Genomic DNA, 22,538 nt, shown 5'->3' on the forward strand with positions numbered 1-22,538 from the left:
TACTTCTTCCCTTAAATAAATACACTTGGTCACTTTCCTCTTTTTCTCTGTGTCTCTTGTTTCAACTCATTCTTCCATTGTGAATATGTGTGAAAACAAGTGCCAGAGCCCATTAAGTGTGTCAACACCTTTGCCTCTGGGCAGCCTCCTTGCAGACTTGCTTCCTTCAGACAGCCTTTCCTGACCGCAGGAGGACCCTCTGAGATGGGCAGATTGGACCTGAGGCTCTGCACCACCCTCAAATTCAATTTTTCCTCGAAGGCATTCACACTTTTTTTTTCTTTCTTTTTCTTGTTTTTTTTTATCTGCTATGTATTTGTCTATTATTAGAATGGACCTCACATTTAATGTACACGACAGAGATAGTATCCAGTATTCTATTCAGTAAATCACTCAAAATCACCAGTTTCATGGATGTTTCAGGCCACCAAATACTTTAGCAGTATCTTAGATATTTAATAGGCCCTTTGCCCAGTCGTATGCAGCAGAAATTTCATAATAGTCTCTAGCTTTTAAAGGTCACAACAAACAGAATGGACTTTTTGATAGGTACTATCACTGGAAGACACTGAGCACAGATTGGACCATTCATTCATTTGTTTATTCGTCCAACAGACACAAATTCACCATCACTAACAACTAACTCCCTGTTGCAGGGCCCTGAGGATCACTTAAAGGCACATCTTTTTTTTTTTTTATGTTTATTTATTTTTGAGACAGAGAGAGACAGAGCATGAATGGGGGAGGGTCAGAGAGAGAGAGGGAGACACAGAATCTGAAACAGGCTCCGGGCTCCGCGCTGTCAGCACAGAGCCCGACGCGGGGCTCGATCTCACAGACCGTGAGATCACGACCTGAGCCGAAGTCGGACACTCAACTGACTGAGCCACCCAGGCGCCCCTTAAAGGCACATCTTAACCTTAAGGAGTCAATAGGCTACTTGGGAAAATCAGTAGCTAAATAGGTAATCATAATACAGTGGAATAAATGTTCTGACTTGAGGTTTCCAATCTGTTAATGAGATTATGAATGACCAACCAATACTGACAGGATGTGGGGTTAGGGAAGTGGTCCCCTTACATGAGTCTTACAAGATGGTAGATATCTAGGTAAAGACCTTCAACCGAATGACATTTGGGTGTTGAATGGGTGTGGGGTTAATGGTGAGACAGGAGACTAAAGGTTGAGGTAGATTGTGAAGAGCCTTGTTATGTGTGCTGTGTCACCAAGTTCAAATTTTGTCTTGGAAAAAAAAATGGCACACTATTGGAGTATGTAGGCAGAGGAGTAACATCCATCATCAGATTGTTATTTTAGACATACACAATGCCAACCATTGAACTAGAGGCAGAGATACTGGAGAAGTTATTGTTGTCATCCAGGTAGGGTCTACGGAGGGCTTGAACTAAGGCCATGCAGGGGAGACAGAGAAGAGTGGGCAGACTTAAGAAGGATTTGGGGTTTGAAAGGATTTGGGGCAGATTTAAGAAGGATTTGGGATTTGAAGGACTTAGTAAAACATTGAATGAGGGCAATTAAGCACAATGAGGAGTTGAGGATAATCAAAGATTTTGCAAAAAGTTCTTCATGGATGAAAAAAGAGGTGAAATTATATCAATAGTCCTTTATAGGACTATTGGTCATAATTTAAAAATTATTAACTTTCAGGACTCTGACAACTCTTACTAATTATCATAAAATATAAATATAACACTTCAGTAGTATGGTGGGATATTCTTTTTCAGGTATTTTGCTAGCAAAACATTAAATATAATATTTAATATTGGCAAGGCTGCTGTGCAATCATACATTGCTGGTAACAGTATATGTTGGTATAAATCTTTTGGAAAACAACTTAGCCATATATACCAAAAGGTATAAAGCGTATATAAAATGTCCACTTTGCCATGAAGTCATATCAAGAATATTTTTCAAAAGATGAAAAGAGCTATATCAAAGTAGCGTGTATTGCAGTGGTGTTTAGACTGTGAAATATTGGTCATGACCTAAATGTCCAGGAACAAGAAGAGTGAGTGAAATTGGTTTTGTCAATTCTGTGGGGAATTGGATAACTAAGAAAATAATGACTATCCTGACCACCCAAGAAACTAATGTGTGCTAACACCGAAACCACATCTTCTTGCTCAAAAACTGGTGTTATTGCTGCCACTGTTCTTAAAATAGCCTGCAGGAATACTCACAGTACAATGCTCCATGGGAAACCAAACACAAGAAGTATAGGCACATTTGTAAAAAATGATGATTATGGATTTATGTGGATTAAGACTGAAATCAATCATGAGTTTTTATAATGCTAGGATGGTAAGGTGATGGGCAGTATTCCCTTGCATTTTTTTTTCCTGTAAACTTTGCTCTTTTGGTTTTCATGCTATGATGCCACAATGATACTAGAACAGTAAAGAAAAATAACAAAACAGTTTTATTTTGGTTTCAGAATTGTACTGTTTAGGTCTTCAGCTTTTCCACAAGATTGCTTGTTATTATCCTTCCCAATTTAGAAGAGTTGGGTATTTAATAATAGAACACATGTGCAGCAATTCTAGTACCGCATTCTGCTTTCTAAAAATTCATTCAGCACAAACTTCACAGAAGCCCACCTACACTTTTTGAGCTATTTAGTTTTTCACAGTTTTATGCCCATGTTGTGCTCTAGCACCTATGCAAAAATAAATGGAATGCTAACTGTTCTGCAGAAAAATAGACAAAATGTGTGTGATGAGCTCCAAAAATGACAAGCGAAGTGTTATTTTTGGATATTTTTCATGCTTGTTAATAAATGTAAAACAGAAAGAAAAATATTCCTGTATTTGAGGTCTTGCTGTTGTCCTATGTCGCATACCACCTGCAGTTATTAAGAACAATCTCCTTTTCCTTCAGATGCTTCCATGCCTCTTTTCTTTCCTTCTCTCTTCTTTGCCCACTTTTTCCCATTTCTCACATAAATTGTGATCTTGCCTGAGTCCAAAGACATTTGCTGGAGACTTATTTTCCTGGAGCACTGTGAAGTAGTATTTATTTGGATATGGATTTGGTCCTCATGAAAGGCACTGACCTCTTTTTCCTCATTAAACTTCTCACATAAATTGTAAGCTTTGAGAGGCTCCCGTGTTCATTAATTTCCTTTGCACAATGCTGTGTCCAATTAGAGCCTGATAAGAACCTGGTTCTACTAACACTATCAGTGTCTAAGAAGATTAGTGATTTTTTTTCTTAAAAAAAAAAAAAAGATACACAGATTCAATTCAATGGGACAAAAAGGAAGGAAGGAGGGAGGGAGAGAGGGAGGGAAGGAAGGAAGAAAAGAGGGAAGGAAGGAAGAGAGGGAGGGAGGGAGGAAGTAGTATGTGAGGGTTATGGATATTCCTTGGTAGAGTGAGAAAAGCCTGTTACTAGAAAACAGTGTAACAACCTGATTACACTAAATTACTGTATCTGGGACACCCAGGAGACCTGTAAGGATTCCATAGAATAATCCCCATTGTACAGTGACATAATGCAGGGAAAGAATTTCACATTTTTGAGTTACATGATGTTCCCAATTTTATGCCCAAGTCAGTTGGTACAAAATCCATGAGATTTAAAATGAATATTTATTATTTCATATTAAGATGAAAGAATGACTGATGAATCCAGTTCTTTTTATTTATTTTACCCCTTAGGTCTCAAATTCTCTGAAAATCAGGGTCTGGTTTCCCATGCCCCATTCCTGGTGCACAGTACTCAACACCAGACGTTTCTCCCCATTGCTGATGTTTGATCTGCCTTCTTCCAGTGTGAGTGCTAGAGCGAGGGGCCTCTTCATGCACCATGTAGTCTAAAGGTAGGCAACCCATTGCTGTTGGAAAAGAAATCACTGCAAATCTTTTCTGAAGAACTGAGATACAAATTAATTCCCAGTGCTTCAATGCCTAACATATATTTTAAAGACACACATACATGCATTTGAGTCACAGATTATTGAAATCTGTGACTTATTTCCCACATAGGATTCATAAAATTTCAATTCTGGATAGATTAGCTAAAATTTTGCCAGGAAGCTCCTTCATACCTTCTCATCTCTTCCCAAAAGCAACTTTTTGAGGGCTTCAAACCCTATTAGAGGAGTTTGGAGGACAGCCACTGGTATGATTTTTATTCCTACCCTCCTCTCTTATGAAATACTATTGAACAGCCACCAAAGTTATTATAAACCCATGTACCTGATAGCTGGAATACTAGTGGAACCCCCACCAATGCCCACAGCTACAAATAACAACCTCTGGGTCTTCCTGTGTTCCCCTCTACACTGTGGCCACTTTGCCCATAGAGTTTAATTCCTTTGTAGTCCTTGAAATAGTCAAATAAGATTAACTGAGTGATAATTGTGTCCTTATTTGAGAGAATTCATTTTCTTTATCATAACAACAAACATATTAAATTGCTAATAGGATCCAGATAAAGTGTTAGTTGTGGTTTTGTTTATTTTTTTAAAAAATGTCTTATTTATTTTTGGGGGGGGGGAGAAAGAGAGAGATCATGAGTGGGGGAGGGGCAGAGAAAGAGGGAGACAGAATCCCAAGCACAGAACCTGACGCGTGGCTCAAACTCAACAAACCATGAGATCATGACCTGAGCTGAAACCAAGAGTCAGACCCTTAACTGACTGAGCCACCCAGGCACCCCAGTTGTGGTTTTGTTTAAATTATAGGTCCTTTATGTCATTAAAAACAGCTAGTGCTGTATCTGAGAAGAATCTTTGGAATTTGGGTAGGAAACAGAACTTATGGACACGTTAGCTCTGAGATGGAGGCTGATGCTTTAAACCCTGGCAGCGTGGCTTGTCATGTACTCATTAGCTATTATTTTTGTCAATGTGCATTATTGCATAAGTTTTGGTCCTAAGAAGAGGAAACAAGCATCTGTTATGTCACCAAAAGCAAACAAAACAGACAAACCAAACTCCAAGTAAGTAAGATGATGCAGGCATACGTATAAAGATGCAGAAACATTTTGAAGAGAAACCCAGTTACAGAAGATGCTTCCTTTAACAGGTATGATTAAAATCATCTTGTCATCTTCAACCGTTTTTTCTTCCTACTTGATGACCTTAAAGAGCAGAGCCCCAAGCATGTATTTTATCTAAGTGATATCATATGTAGTGCAGCTAGGCTTAACAAAAATCAATAGCTATTCCCCTCCCACTTTTGAATCCTGATCTTGTAGAAGATTTGTTTTCGACTCCTTTGGTTGTTTCTCTTGTATCTGTCTCCATATTTCCATATGCTACTATCTTGATTTTTTAGTTTTCATTTTATTGTCTCCCTACTATGGAAGATGCTGACTTAACGCCCAGCCCCAACACATAGATTGCATGTGAATGTGCATGTAGACATTCATACACTTCTCTAATTCTTCCAGTAGGATTGTGTCATAATTTTGGTCCAATTAATATTCAGTGTTTATGCCATCATGACTGTACACATGATGTCACAATTGATCTAGATAGGGTACTAAAATAACATGTCTCTTTTTCCACGTATGTTGTTTTTCCTGGAATTAATAATTCTTTGCTTTGCCATGAACTTGGTTTTTTATATATTTATTATGAATCCACCCTCAAACTCTAGCAGAGCTGTACATATTCTTTCTGTACAGTCAAACACATCTAACAGTCCATCAATTATTTCTTTTTTCTTGGAGATACTTCTGGAGTCTTCCATCTTTCTGCTCTAATCTGGACTGGATGATCTATAGACCAGTTGATCTGAACAACTTCTTCATAACTTTGAGAAATCCTTTTAACTTTCCTGTGTTCGAGTACCTGTTACCTGGATTTGGAATCATCCTCTTTCTTGTTTCTTCCTTGTTTGGCTAGTGTACATCCTCCAGAAGCTTCCTTGAAAGGGTACACAGGAAGTAAATTTTTTTTGAGGTTTCTCCATGTCCAAAATAAGGTTTGTTTTACCAAAATATGGTTTCATTTATAGCTTGGGTCGTTCTATGTTCATCTTGAATAAAACTCATCTTCCTCATGATTCTGACAGTGTTGCTTTGTTTTCTTCTGACAAGTAGTACTGCCACGGGGAATCCAGAAGCCATTCTGAGCCTTAATCCTTTTTCTGCACTGTGTTTTTACTCATAAGTGCTTTAAAATTTGTGCTAATGTTCCTTTACGTAGGTTTTCTCCCTTTATCTTTCTTCTTTTTTCTTTTGGTTAGGTAGTTGGTGTTTTTAATTAAAAAACTCCTGTTCTTTAATTCTCAGAAACATTCTTTTATTTTTTTGGTAATGGCTTCCCTTTATTTCCTTTTTGAGACTTCAACATTTGAATGTTGAATCTTCTAAATGAATTCTCTTATGTCATGATTATTTTTTTCATTTGTTTTACTTTCTAAATATTTCCTCAACTTTCTCTTACATCTCATTTATTAAAATATTTCTATCTCACTTATCCTTTTAATTGCTAGGAGCTCCTTCTGACAACAGTAATGTTCTTTTTTTAAATGTTTTTAACGTTTTTATTTATTATTGAGAGACAGAGAGACACAGAGCGTGAGCAGGCGACAGGTAGAGAGAGGGGGAGACATAGAATCTGAAGTAGGCTCCAAGCTCTGAGCTGTCAGCACAGAGCCCAACGCGGGGCTTGAACTCACCAACCGTGAGATCATGACCTGAACTGAAGTCGGTCGCTTAACCAACTGAGCCACCCATGCACCCCTGACGACATTAATATTCTTGAAGTCATCTTCTGCTTGTGTTTTGTTTCTGTGTTCTCCGAGTTCTTCTGTTCTGTTTGGTGAGATGTTAAGAATGTGGTGCTGCCTTGCTGTTTGGAAGCTTAGGAAGTGTGGCAAGGTTTGCTGACTGGTGGCCTTACTGTAAAGTAAGCTGCTAGACATGGTTATTTGGTGGGAAGACATCCAAATGAGTCAGTGTGTTGTTACCTTTTGGCCAGTTTCACCAGAGAAGATTCCTCCAATTTTCTGCCTGGAGATGAACATTAAGCTTCTGAAGTCTGAGTGCCCAGCAGGGATAGAGGCCCAGGGGCTCCCCATTCAGCCTGCAGGCTTTCACTTTATAGCAACTTGCTCAGTCCTCAGCTGTGTCTGGTGTCCCTGAGTTTATCCTCTATAGAAAGTGACACTCTTATCTTCTGTGCAGAGGGACTGGAATTTAAAAAAAGGGTCTTACATTCACCTGATTTGATTTTCAACCCCACCTCTGGAGTCTCTGGACCCTCCATTTTCAGGGCCTTTCTCATGTTGGGTAGAGTGACAGCTTTGTTTCTGTTGGCATCGGCCCCATCCCCACGCATTGTGGGCTTTTGTTTCATTTTTTCTGCTTTGGTAAGTCAATTATGACTTGGCCATCATCTACTTTTTACTTTCATAACACTGATGACATTTGTTTTCCTCATTTTATACTCAAAAACTTAGTTGGATAGTTGGAGTTGGAGGAAGTGGAGCTCAAACGAACGTGTTCTGTGTTCATACTTAACCAGATGCCAGGCCACACAACAGTTCTGTGCTGTTACTGCTGTCCTTTAGTGAGTCGGGTTAGCAACAGTGGAAGGGCATATATCCACTGACCTGGCACAATTTTCTGGTTTTTGAAAGGGGAGAGGGTGGAGTAAGAGAAGAGAAAAGGAGAGAAAGGAAAGGAAAGTAGAGTATGGTAAAGAAATACGAGAGGAGAATGAAAACATGAGAGAAGAGTTAGCTATCACTAAATAGTGATAGGTGAATGGACAAATCGGCAGGAAGATGTCTCCATCTTCTTCATGACTAGGCCTAACCTCCACTCTGATTTCATTGTTATTGAACTGGCAAGGAATTGTAGTGCTTCCATGAATGGCCTACAGACCCCAAGCACCTGACTAAGGCTCTAATACTTTTGTAAAATACTCAGTGTTTTGTTTTGTTTTGTTTTGTTTTGTTTTGTTTTTTTGGCTTAGCATCTCTCTCTCTCTCTCTTTTTTTTTTTTAATATGAAATTCATCATCAAATTGGTTTCCATGCAACACCCGGTGCTTATCCCAACAGGTGCCCTCCCCAATACCCATCACCCCCCCCCCTCCCTCCCACCCCCATCAACCCTCAGTTTGTTCTCAGTTTTTAGGAGTTTCTTATGGTTTGGCTCCCTCCCTCTCCAACTTTTTTTTTTCTGCTTCCCCTCCCCCATGGTCTTCTGTTAAGTTTCTCCGGATCCACATAAGAGTGAAAACATATGGTATCTGTCTTTCTCTGTGTGACTTATTTCACTTAGCATAACAGTCTCCCGTTCCATCCATGTTAAGTTACCCAGTCATGCCCTGACTCATGACGCCAGGCTTCATAGTTTTTATTTGAACAACTTTTGTGTATCCTCTAGTCTTTCTCTTGTAGGCTTTTAACAAAGTGATTTATTGTATTTTACATGATGTTCTATTCCTGTATTGGAACTTACATAATTCACAGTACTCAGGAGAGGCAGTGTATGTGGTATATTCATAGAAACACAAAATGTCAAAATTCAAAGGAATCTCGAGATCATCCCGTTGAGCACCTTTCTTTTTACGAATGAGGAAACTGATAGCCAGAGGGGCTAAGTGACTGCCCAGGGTCAACTACAGAGGGAATGTAGGCACGGTCCAATATAGGGATGGGAAAACTGTATCACGTCATGAGTGAACTTGTTATTATGATAGAATCAGGTCTTCTGTCATACTGTTCATATATCAGGACTTTCTGTTCACAAGTCAAACTGCTTTTCATTTTATAGATTTCACATGCTATATATGGTTGAAAAATAATGCATTTGTAAAGAGCATGAGTTTTAGCTGGGAGTCATTGCCTGAACAGAAATTGTAGAAATTATATCACAGAAATTTATGAGGGAACAAATTGTTATCCTTTTGTCATTTATGGTTCTGGTTGGTTTTCATTTTTGTGCTTGGAAGATGTTGGGACTATTGAAGGCTTAATGTTCTTTTCTAAGAACCCCCATAGATAAATGATATAATTTAATGCAAAATGTTATAACACCCCTGCCAAATTTTCTTTATAAGACTGAGGATATAGAAGTTTTTTAGTTTCAGTGAAAGACTATTAGTGAATCCCTAAACGATATAACTTTGCCCTGGCTTGTACATTTTCATAGTTTGCAATAATAAGAATAAAATGTTTAGAAAACTATTCTCACAAGTTCTGACATGTTTTGACATTGAAATAAATAATGCCATGTATTTAGCAATTTGATTAGTTTTGATTAAAATTTATTGAACCCAGCTGAAATCCTTTGTTCTTAGGATTGAGGCTTTGCTATTTCCCCTTCAAGGGGCCATTTTAATTGTTATTTATTTATTTTTTGCTGTATTCTTTCCACCCCAAGATGAGTTGTCTGTTTCTTATTGTGGAAAAGTGAAATTAAATACCCTTTTGTACATAAATATGGGGTGTTTATCACATCATATTTAAATTATTAACGACAATCACATTTTCATGGGAAATACCAAACTTTTCTGCTGATAGGTAGTGTTCATTAGAAATAGATTTTACTGGTTTCTGGGGAGCTAAATCAATCATAAGCTCACTTCTGAAATGTTTTCTGACTTGCTGATCCCGGTGTGTATTGATGTGCTATACAGCTACTCTTTACACTTCTCTGACCGTCTATTCCCATGGTCACTTGAAGGAGCCAGTGAATCTTATTCAGAGTTACTAGATTCCATTCTCTTGGTCCTGTGTCCCGAGGTTACCCTGTATTTATTTATATATATATATATTATATATATTTTATATAATTTATATATATAATTATATATAATATATACGTTTATATATATTTATATATATTATATATTATAGATTATATATTTATATTTATATATTTATATTTTATATATTTATATTTTATAAATATATATTATATATTTAATATTTATATATTATATATATTTATATAATTATATAAACATATAAAAATATATATACACACACCCTGTATTTCTCAAATCAAATTGTAATTTTTGTTTTTATATTGTATTATTTACTGTAAGTATGTTAAGACCAGGGAGCATGTCTTATTCATTTTTGTAACTCCAGATTCCAACAGATCACTCAGTATGTAGTAAGGGCTCAGTTAATTCTCTGTGAATGACAGCAGACATGGCTGGGTTTGTGGGGAATAGATGCATGAAGGATACTTTTTTGAGAGGGTGTTAATGAATGAAATTTCTGCCTGACCTAAACCAGACCAAATTCTAAATTACTCAGTCCTGATAGTATCAAACATTGGAATTTTCATTTTGATTATACTACCTTACCTATTGATGCTGTGTTTAGTTATATATATTGAGATTTAATGACCAAGAAGACAATTATTGAGAGACAATTGCAAAGTACAGTAAGTATACTTAGCTATTAGAATTAGGTTTATGAGGTCTTCACTCGAGCTTCCTAGCTGTGTGATCTTAGGGACAGTTCCTTCAATATAAAAAGAAGTTTCTAATGTTTACCTTATTCAATAGCACTGGGATATTATGAGGGTGAAATGAAATATTAAAACATGGTGAACTAGTGTTCAGTGAGTCATTATTATTATTTTCTATACTAAAACAGATTTTTGGGGGCACCTGGGTGACTCAGTCAGTTAAGCATCTGACTCTTGATTTTGGTTCAGGTTATGATCTCATGGTTCCTGAGTTTGAGCCCCACATAGAGCTCTGTGCTGACAGCATGGAGCCTGCTTGGGATTCTGTCTCTCCCTCTCTCTGCCCCTCTCCCACTTGTGTACACGTGCGTGTGTACTCTCTCTCTCAAAATAAATAAACTTAAAAAATAAATAAAATGTATTTTTCATTAAGGAAAAAGTAGTAATTGATTTCATTTGTGTATGGGGGAATCTTGCATCGCAAGTTACTAATTGTCCTCTATTTTAGGAAAATCTAGTCCAAAATTTAACAAAAGTGCTTTATGCTTTTACAACTCAATAGCAAAAAAACCCAAATAACCCAATTTAAAGTCAAATAACTTGAATAGATATTCCTCCCAAGAAAACATACAAATGGCTACTGTGTATATGAAAAGATGCTCAACATCACTGATTATCAGAAAAATGCAAATCACTACTACAATGAAATATTAATTCACACCTGTTAGCATGGCAATTATCACAAAACAAAACAAACAAAAAACAAACAACAAAGTATAGCAAATGTTGGCAAGGATTTGGAGAAATTGGGAACTTGTACATTGTTAGTGGGAATGTAAAGTGGTACAGCCATTATTTAAAACTGTGTGTAGCTTCCTCAAAAATATTAAAACTAGAACTACCATATAATTGAGGAGTGTCATTTCTGGATATTTATCCAAGAGTTGAAATTAGGATCTCAGAGAGATGTCTGTCCCATGTTCATTGCAGCGTTATTCACAATAGCCAAGGTATGGAAACAACCTGAATGCCTATTGACAGATAAGTGAATCATCAAAATGTGTAATACACATGCAGTGGAATATTATTCAGTCTTAAAACAGAAGGAAATTCTACTGCTTGTGACAACAGGGACTAACCTGGAGGATACCGTGTTCAATGAAATAAGCCAGTCTCCGAAGGACAAATCCTATATGATTCTGCTTAAACGAAGTGTCTAAAATAGTCAAACTTGTAGAAGCAGAGAGTGGAATGGTGATTTCCAGGGGCTGGGTAGAAGAAGAAATAGGGAATTGTTCAATGGGTATAAAGTTTCAGTTATAAAAGATGAATACATTCTAGAGACCTGCTACACAATATAGTGCCTATAGTTAACAACACAGTATTGTGCACTTAAAACTTTGTTGAGACAGTAGATCTCATGTTACTTAAGTGTTCTAACTACAAAAAAAGGTGTGTGTGGGGGGGAACAAAAGGAAACATTTGAAGATAATGGATAAGTATTATTATCCTGATTTTGGTGATAGTATCACAGTTATATACTTATGTCTAGACTTATCAAATTGTGTGCATTAAACATATACAGTTCTTCTGTATACTGTGTATCAACTATACTTCAGTGATGCTGTTAAACTTTTTAAAAGAGAGTCCTTTAAAAAATTAAAATGTAAATGGCTTGCTATCAAGAACATGCATATTCCTTCTCCTCTCTTTGTAGTCCTATTTGAATCCAGGAAGTTAAATATATAACTATATTTTTAACCTTTTTATAACTCAAACACATAGATCAAATCCTGCTCTGGAAAATAATCTTCTATTACCTAGAGAAACAATACAAGTTCTTGTATTTGCTTAAAGAATGTGTTTCTAAATGCTTTGGGTGCTTATTTTTGTTCTCAGAAGGCCATTTCTTAGTTTAGTCACTACTGTACATTGGTTGTGGTAAAACTCTTGCTCTAAGGAGTTATTTAGCTAAAATAATGACAATAGAGCTTTCAGTTCCTTCTTCCTTAAATAGAGAATGTTATCCTCCTTTGAATATTTGTTGAAAATGCTGCTTTGAGTAAAGACCACTGATTAAAAGCCAATACCAGGGATGCCTGGGTGGCTCAGTCAGTTAAGTGTCTGACTCTTGGTTTTGGCTCAGATCATGATTTCGTGGTTTCATGAGTTCGAAACTCGTGCACTAGCAGCGTGGACCCTGTTTGGGATTCTCTCTCTTCCCCTCCTCTACTCGTGCTGTCTCTGTCTCTCAAAATAAATAAATAAACTTAAAAAAAAAAGCCAATATATAATACAATTCAAGTATGCTAATAAGTAGAATAGGATATTACTTGGGTACTTGATAGAAGAATGCTCATGGTTTGCAAGTTCTGATAGCTGCTCTTGAGATACTTTTGAGAGTGTACTATTGGCAGAAGCTATTTGGAAATGACTTTATGCTATATACACATATAGATGCAGAGATGTTTTGCAAATGATGGTATTTTTAATAAATATGATTATCTCTTTATTAGATCACTCCACTACCTTATGAAATAGGAGCTTCTTGTTCACTCACTTATTCAATCACACATCCAATAAATGCCCACACATTTCAGGCTTTACTGGACCCTAGAGATATAATGAAATGTAAGCTCTGTGAAGTCAGGGGCCTTCTCTGTCTTGTTTACTACTGTGTACTCTATGTGTAAAAAGCATCTGACAAGTAACAAGTGTTAAATAAATATTTGTTGAATAATTGAAGAAGAGTGGATACCACTGATGTTCCTCCTCCCCCCTCAGTAATTAAATTTAATAGCTGTAATTCTGTAATGAATTCCTAATCTATAACTGAATGACTAGTTTCTAATTTAACTGTAATGGGCTTAATTCACAGTCCAATACTATTTTTTTTCCTAGTCCAGAATGGGTGAGAAATTTAAACAGTGCTCACTTTGATTCCAGTAATTTTGGCCTAAATGTTTTTCCAGGAAATGGCCTGGAAAATATGAAATTCTCTTCTCTCATAGAGTCTGTTCGTATTGTACCTTTGAGCATTTACAGGGAGGTAGTTTTATCTTTTGAAACCTTCTTGTCATATTGTTGGCCCCAATATCTGGTCATCTACTTTAAAAAGCAAAAACAAACAGATAAAACAAAATAAAAATGCCCAAACACTCCAAAAATAGTACTAAGAGAATAATCCAAAGAAATACAAATGTGTACAACTCATTAGTAAAACTTATTTAAAACTAGTCAAGTCCTCCTTCTTCAACTGTTTCTAACCCTACATTTGCTTTTTTGACCCTACAAAAAATCCTTTTTTTGCCTAGCTCCAGAGATCCTTCCAGCCTGGAGGGTGTGCTCTCTGGTCTCCCTGGGTTCTTCTCCTGTTCTCTCTCTTCTTCCCTTCCCCCTCACCCCCCATGTCATTTCTCTTCTAACTGCCTCCACTTCCTGGTTCCTTCCTTCCTTCCTTCCTTCCTTCCTTCCTTCCTTCCTTCCTCCCTGCCTGCTTGCTTGCTTTCTTTCTTTCTTTCTTTCTTTCTTTCTTTCTTTCTTTCTTTCTTTCTCTGAATGTTTCCCACATACTGTACCTATATTGCCTTAGATATTTACAGCTTTTAGGAGTAGGAAAAGAACACATAAGAAGTTTAGGTCTAGCTTGTGATGGGCATGAGTTTCCTTTCTGACTGTAAGACTTTCTACAGTTCACAGCCCATCAACTAGAATATCAGGTAAGAGTTATTATTCTGTGTACATTTGGGGAGTGAAGTTTGAGGTGTTTTGGAATAATGTTATAGGTAAATATTGCTTGATGAAAATGAGTTACCATTTCTGTTTGGGGTTTGTCAATTTTGATTTAAAAAATATAAAACTGATGTGTTTTCTGTGACAAAAATCAATCTGTTGAGTACTTATTCAATTCCTTATTTACTCATAGTAATGCATTTGGAAGATAGTAGCATCCCCACGATGTTCAGGTGAGGGACAGAGGCACAGAAATGTTACATAACTTACCCAGAATCACTAGTCAGTAAGAGATGTGCCAGGATTTAGAGCCAGGAAATCTAGCCCCAGAGAAGAGATTCATAACCACTGTACCACTGTGTTCCTTTGAGCAAATATTGGGATCTGTGATGAGTCGTGGCTGAGTTAGAAAGCCAAGTATGTATGGTCACTGACCGTGTGAGACTCTCTCAGCCCAGTCCTCCTGAGCATCAGTGTCTCTGAGATACCATAGACAGGCAGGAGGTGGGCAGGAGATGGCTATCTGTGCCAGTCTTTTTCAGAGTGGCTTGTCCCTGTTGCTAACCTCGATGGGACACATAGGAAGTAGTATTTGGCTCATGCCTTTTTTGTACCAGAAGTTTCATTCCCTTATTTCATTGCTTCTCAGAGTCCCTTTAAGAGTCTACATGGCATTTGATATAGGAAAAGGGATAAAATGTTTTACAGAGAGAAAGAGAAGGAGAAAAAGATAGAATGAGCACAGATTTAAGTACAGTTTTGCTGTTTTAATCCATGTTGTTAAAAATAACACTTTTTCTTTACTGTGATGTGTGAGATAAATCTTCTCTTTCCCAAAGTGCACTTTAAGCTGACAAACGTACACACTCGGATCATACTGTGCACTTTTCTGCGAAGTCCCAGTTGTGCACCACATATGGAGGTGAAAATATTGTTACAAAAAGTGTGATTACACTTATTTGAACCTCAGAACAAATTTTAGTCAACTATCACTAAAGGACCAATTACATTAGACCAAGTTGCTATTTTACTTATATCTCCAGAAAGATGGAAAGAAATGATACCAAGGGTAATTAGGGTGGAGACTTGTGATAGTATGATTTATAATAAATATGTATTTGGTTTTTCTCCTATTTTGGGGACAGAACTCCTATGAATCATGGAATCTTCTAAGTGATGAAAGTAATAGAGGTGTCTTTCATTATGTTAATGAGGTAACTCTGGGAAAGCCCTTAGGTCACCTGAGGACTGGGGCTGGTTTCTGGGAGAACTAACAGTGTGATTAGTGGGTTGGAACTTTTAGTCATATTCCCCCGCCTCCAGGAAAGAGAGAGGGGCTGGAGATAGAACTCAATCACCAATGGCCAATGACTTAACCAATCAGGCCTATGTAATGAAGCCTCCAGAAAAACCCAAAAGGACAGGATTTGGAGAGCTTCTGGGTTGGTGAACACCTGCAGATTGGAGGTGAGTGGCACAGTCAGAGAGGGCATGGAAGCTTCGTGCTCTTTTTCCATATCTTGCCCTATGCATCTCCTTCATCTGGCTATAGTCTTATAAAACTGGTGATCTAGTAAGTGCAATGATTCTCTGAGTTCTGTAAATTGCTCAAGCAAATTAACTGAACCCAAGGAGGGGTCTTAGGGACCTCTGATTTATAGCCAGTTGGTCTGAAGTAGAAGTAACAATCCAGATTATGACTGGTGCCTAAAGTGAGGTGGGAGAGCAGTCTTAGAGGACTGGATCTACACCTGTGGGATCTGATGCTGTCTCTGGGTAGATAGCATCAGAATTGGGTTGAACTGTCAGATAACCAGTTGGTTTCCAGAGAATGGATTCCAGAGAATGGAGACTCCTCCCCTCTCAGGAATTGAAACTGGGATCTGGACACTTTGGAGAGTTTATGTGTTTTTATTGTCTTTAAGGAAAAAACAAAAATTGGTTATTTGGTTTTGTTCATTGCCATTATCTGGAGGCACATTCATAAGAAATAATTATGTAATAGTTTACTATGTCACATTTTTATTTGACCCAAAATGGTCAATTACAGGCAATTTTTTATGCTCAATCAAAAATTTTGACCAGTCAATTTTTACCAAGAGTCTAGTCATTCTCTCTGACAGTTAATAAAATGGTAATTTTGTTGATTTGTTTATGCGCCAAACTGAAGTCTGTCATGCAGATCTAACAGGTTAGACAACCAGAGACTTGACCTAATTTGCTTAGAACTTAACTTGACAGAAATTGTGAACCAACCAACACTGGTAATAATCATGTTGTTTAAAAGAAATCACATTTTATATTCTGTACACAGCTTTGTAAGTAATTTCATTCCTAATAATTTAATCCTCCTCGATTTTCATCACAGTTGGAACTTAGTGCTGTGACATTGTTTCTTGTTTTATTTTTCTCCTTCCACATTATTAATAGAGATTTTGTTCTTAAAAATAAGCAACAACTGAAAATGTGATACTTTATCCTTTCAGATTGCTTTCACAAAACTTCTCTATTGAAATACCAGGGAGTTTTATGATCCTAGTTCTGTTGTCTAAGTTGGCCTATAATTCCAGTTTTGTGCTATTTATATAGATTGCCTTTGTGCAGTACATTTCTTTGTGCAATACAGTCTCTTTGAAGAGTTTTGAAATTAAACAATAACATTTATTAATTATTTGACATATACTATCATTTTAGAGATGCAATATCTTCATTTCTCTGTAAATTTTAATTTGTATAAATGGTGAATGCCCCTTCAAATCCCCACTTAGCAAAGGCCTGCTGACCTTGCCATTGGGAGGGCTATACTGGCCCTTGAAGATTGCCTGGCTGTAGAGAGCTGCCCTGCCCAATTTTCTAACCCTACCCCTACCTCCACCACTTCAGGACGGGGCCCACATTCAACGACTGATTCATGTGAAAGTATAATGCCTTGGCCTTCCTGCTCTAATTTAAAACAACCCTGGGAGCCATTCTAGCCTCGGAACTCCCTGTGATGTTGGGAGCTTGTCACTGGGCCATCGCCAGCTGGACTTCTCTGCTCAGTGCTGCTTCCTTGTTGGGCCCTCCATAGAGTGGAGGCCAAGAGCAAATATGCATTTCAAGCTCCTTCTAAGGGTCTGCTTCCTGGGGAACCCAACCTGTGAAAACACTGTCTCAGACACTTTAGATTCCAGCCTGTCAACAATCTATAGGCAAATGTTAAGTGAAAATGTGGTTGTTTCCATAGCAACCTTTGCTTCTTAATAGTTGCTACCACTAATAGTTACATAGTTTTTACTACTGTGTTATTCTTTTAAAGAGTTAAACTCTAATTTTCAACCCAGGTCTTCAAAATACTTATAGACTCTCTTTGAAAAGAGACTTGGATCAATAGGGTGGGAACTGGGGGTTTGAAAAGGAAAATGTGAGTAACTTTTCCCATTCTCTCATGTTGAAATTGCCCCAGTCACATTGTGTTGACCAATAATAGGTGAAAGGTGAAATGTAGCCATCTTATCTATTGGCATAGACAAATGGACAAGTATCATTTCTCAGAACTTAGGATATCTGATAATATTATACAAAGAGTGGAAAGGATTCAAGAATGTGATTGGTTGACAATCCCATATTTTAAGCCTGAATATCAACTGTCTCCACTGTCAGGTTCAGTGATGGTGCTTATCTGGTCATGATGATGAGGATTATTAACAACACTAATAATGTACCACATCTGTATAGACCCTTGTTAGATTGCCTTTTTAAATTTGGTTCTCTTGATATCTCTGGGAGATGGTTTTTATGAACCTTATTACAGAAATGAGGGAACTGAGAGATGAGAGCTTTGTCTCAGGTCACACAGAATCCACTCTTAGGCCTTCTGATGCTAAGTCTGTCTTCTTTCTCACTCCAATATCTTCCTGCACTGGTGAATCAACTCATGAATGTACCTTTCATCTCTCAGACCTGAGACATCAAGCTACTCACCCATGAAATAAAGAGATAAAACTTATGAAATGGAATTATTTACAAACTTGCCCTTGAATCAAGGAGAGCAAATTATTGTGCCACCCTACAGGTGAATACACTAAAGTTAACATGGTATTCTAATTCTTGGAACCCTCATAAAAATGGTTTTGGGAAACGGACCCATTTCAGTGGCAACTTGCTCTGAATTATCATGGTCCACATTTTTAACTTCTTTTATGTCACTTATTTTTAAACATATATTTACATGCATCCTTGTGTTTCCTGACTTGGCTGAGAGATGTTTGCAGGCAGAACTATCTCATTGTCTTTCTCTATACCATCAGTGCCTATTACAAATCTTCCATCTATTCATTGAACAAATATTTGTTGAAGTCTCTATGTACCAAACATAGTGATAGGTGATAAGGATATGGTGGTAAATGTGAAAGACAAGGTTCAGTACGCATGGAGTTTATAGTCTAAGATGAGAAAAAATAACAAAATAAAAGAATACAATTACTGCAATGCAGAGGAGAAATGGAATACAAAGGACATCAGCAAAGTCTTTCTGAAGACAGGCATTTGCAGGGATAATTGGAAGGTTTTGAGGGTGGACTGGTTATATACTGAAGAAGATTAAGTCAGTTCTAAGAAATCTGTATAGATTCTAAGTATCTTAAGTCCTATTTTTTTTTAATTTTTTTAACGTTTCTTATTGAAAGACAGAGAGAGACAGAGCGTGACCAGGGGAGGGGCAGAGAGAGAGGGAGACACAGAATCTGAAGCAGGCTCCAGGCTCTGAGCTGTCAGCACAGAGCCCGATGTGGGGCTCGAGCTCACAAACCACGAGATCATGACCTGAGCCCACGTCGGATGCTTAACCAACTGAGCCACTCAGGCACCCCAGTATCTTAAGTTCTTAATACTCAATAGAAGTACTGCATTTATGTAGCTATAAATTGACTTATAAGGGGCAACCTGCTGGGTTTCTGGGTTTCTTAATGAGTCTTTAAATTTGCTTTATTTTATTCATCAATCATTTGTATCTACTAAACCATTAAGCAACATGTATAGTTAATTCTGGATAAGCAAAATGATGGGAAAAGTCTAGACTTGGAGGCAGACAGACCAGGATCTGAACCTGCGCTCCAGCCTCTTACTGGCTGTTTACACCCCTGTTTCTCATTGTCCTCGTCAAAAATATGGTGATAATACCAACCTTAGAGTGCTGCCATTAGGACTAGTGAGGTATCAGTGAATGAGACTGAGAAAGAACGGTTGTGTATGTTACAAAGTGTATGTAAAGCGTTCAGTTCTACAAATGATCTTCCAATTATTATTAATAATCAAAAGAAAAAATTACACAGGCAAGGAAATCAAACAGCAAATTCCAGAAAACAACCAATTATAAATTCCTCCATGCAGCATTATTTTCCTACACTTCAGGAAAGTGCTAAGCTTTAGAAATTATTTCATGCAGAACTGGGCACACCTGCAGAACAGGAAAGTTGGTGTCCCTTGAATTGCATGCAGTCAGAATTCTCTCAGGGTAAGATATGGAAAAGTAGATGTAATAGACATGTTCTTTGATGGAGGGCAACTCCTCTTCCTCCTGCTCATGCCAGGAGTCTAAGTCAAGTCTGAGAGTCTCTTTAAATATTAAAACATTAGATAAAGTAGGAAAGGTATTGTAGGTATTATAGGTACAGGTATTGATTGTAGGAAAACATATCTTTCACTAAGCCTGAATGTTTGACTAAATTTCACTGGTATTTGACCAAACTCTCAACAGTATATAATGACTTCTTATGAAATCATGGGCCTGTTTTGAGGGGTGACGATAATTACTACTGCCTTTTGATATAACCTATGCAATTGTTTTTCATCATTAGATAATTTTATATTCTTATCTGGCTTTTCTTATGTGTACATCTTGTCGTTCAATTATATTACAAGATGCTGAAGACAGACAATCTTTGAATGTCTGTAGCTCATGAAACATAGTAGACCTTGAGTGCTTATGAATGGATTAACTGTCGGGCTTTTTGACTGATGTGAAGATAGAAAGTGTGAATGAGTTTCAGAGCTAAGAAAAGAATCCCAATCTTCTAAATGCAATCACTTGGAAAGTAATACAGTCCACAATTTAATAAAATATCCATAAGGCATCAAACAGCAAAATGCCATGTGGAGCAGTTTCCTTATAAGTATTTGTTCAGCTGAAATAAATTAATTGTGTGGTCCCTCTTTCCAGGAAAACAAATTGACCAGGCTGACAAATACGAGGCAGAGACATAAAAAATATGAAATGAATTTAGACTATGTAAGAATCCAACCTAACTCAGCTTTTTACGAACAAAAAGTTTAATAGATCCTTAGTGAATGAATAAATCAATGAATTCAGACTAAACTATGTCTGGATTGCCTGTTTGTCTCATCTGAAATAGTCATAATAAAATTTTTTTTCAGTCTTCATTTCTTCCGGCTATGGAGTCAGTAGTAATCTCAAATGATACTTAGGGTACGACATCTCTTTAATGGGATGCTTAAGTAATCACAGCAATTTAATTAAAAGGGCAGTCATGTTTTAAAACAGCTATTGTTTCCTAGAGTGTTACAGTTTTGTTTTCACATTCCTACAGCTACCTAATCCTTCCATTCATCACAGTTTTTTGTTTATTTGTTTTTTTATTTTTAAAAACATTATGCAGTCTTCAACTTACCACTAGACTTTGTCCTAAAAGTTTTCTCCTCCGAATATGTGGTCACTCCTTTCCATTCACATTTGCTAGTTCCCTCTCCAATGCTAGTGGTTTTTCAGAGCTCCATCATTCACCTTTTCACCTGTTGTTGATTTAAATATTCCTTCTGAGTGACCTGTTCATTCCTGACACTTCAACTACCTACTGCATCAGCACCTGACAAAACTGTAATTACATTTTCCATCTCTCTTTAGTTCCAGACCAACATCTTCAATTTGATGTTCCATGGGTACTTCAAAGACAACCTGTCCTGAATCAGAATCATTCTTTTCTCCTCTATGTACCTTCTCACCCTCCTGTATTGCCTGCTTGTTTAATGGTGGCATCACACAAACTGGTCACAAAGGCCAAAACCTTAGTGTCATGCTTAGTGGTTTCCCACAACCTCACTGCTTAGATAAAATCAGTACAGTCTAAATATATACAATTTTTATTTGTAAATCCTCCCTCAATAAAGCTGGAAAAAATAGTTTGAAGCTTCATTGATTCTAACTCAGATTCTAACATCTCTGTCTACTCCTCCTTGGCACCAGTAGCATTGTCTCAGGCATCATTCTCTGTGGCCTCTTCCAGTAATTTCTTAATGGGGCTCAAACCTCCTGTTCTTTCCACTCCGGTTTGTCCTCTGCATAAGTGACCCTCATCCATTTTTCCTCCATGAAAGGCAGTGTTCACAGATGAGACCTATTTCTATGGGCTTCTTAAAAGGTGAAGAAAGAATTACAACCAATCCCTCAGAGATACAAACAATTATCAGGGAATACTATGAAAAATTATATGCCAACAAATTGGACAACCTGGAAGAAATGGACAAATTCCTAAACACCCACACTCTTCCAAAACTCAATCAGGAGGAAATAGAAAGCGTGAACAGACCCATAACCAGCGAAGAAATTGAATCGGTTATCAAAAATCTCCCAACAAAGTCCAGGACCAGATGCCTTCCCAGGGGAGTTCTACCAGACGTTTAAAGCAGAGATAATACCTATCCTTCTCAAGCTATTCCAAGAAATAGAAGGGGAAGGAAAACTTCCAGACTCATTCTATGAAGCCAGTATTACTTTGATTCCTAAACCAGACAGAGACCCAGTAAAAAAAGAGAACTACAGGCCAATATCCCTGATGAATATGGATGCAAAAATTCTCAATAAGAAACTGGCAAATCAAATTCAAAGGCATATAAAAAGAATTATTCACCATGACCAAGTGGGATTCATTCCTGGGATGCAGGGCTGGTCCAACATTTGCAAATCAATCAACGTGATACATCACATTAACAAAAAAAAAAGAGAAAAACCATATGATCCTGTCAATCGATGCAGAAAAGGCCTTTGACAAAATCCAGCACCCTTTCTTAATAAAAACCCTTGAGGGGAGCCTGGGTGGCGCAGTCGGTTAAGCGTCCAACTTCAGCCAGGTCACGATCTCATGGTCCGTGAGTTCGAGCCCCGCGTCGGGCTCTGGGCTGATGGCTCAGAGCCTGGAGCCTGTTTCCAATTCTGTGTCTCCCTCTCTCTCTGCCCCTCGCCCGTTCATGCTCTGTCTCTCTCTGTCCCAAAAAATAAATAAACGTTGAAAAAAAAATAAAAAAAAATAAAAACCCTTGAGAAAGTCGGGATAGAAGGAACATACTTAAAGATCATAAAAGCCATTTATGAAAAGCCCACAGCTAACATCATCCTCAACGGG

At 37.5% G+C, this 22,538-nt stretch overlaps 1 protein-coding gene across 8 annotated transcripts in view; it reads left to right on the forward strand.

Annotated features, from left to right (window-relative positions):
• The window catches only part of GRM8 (glutamate metabotropic receptor 8), a 758,955-nt gene that overhangs the window by 329,286 nt on the left and 407,131 nt on the right, over positions 1-22,538 (forward strand). Inside the window, exon 1 of one of the 8 annotated variants that reach the window (XM_053218133.1) lies at positions 4,653-5,051. The exons of the other annotated variants lie outside the window; for them this stretch is intronic. Within the exon in view, the coding sequence (XP_053074108.1) occupies positions 5,036-5,051 (16 nt within the window). The 5' untranslated portion in view covers positions 4,653-5,035. Of the gene's footprint in view, positions 1-4,652; positions 5,052-22,538 lie in introns of those variants that run through there. 8 annotated transcript variants of the gene reach the window in all.

Source organism: Acinonyx jubatus, chromosome A2 (genome assembly GCF_027475565.1).
Source record: "Acinonyx jubatus isolate Ajub_Pintada_27869175 chromosome A2, VMU_Ajub_asm_v1.0, whole genome shotgun sequence".
NCBI lineage: Eukaryota > Metazoa > Chordata > Mammalia > Carnivora > Felidae > Acinonyx > Acinonyx jubatus.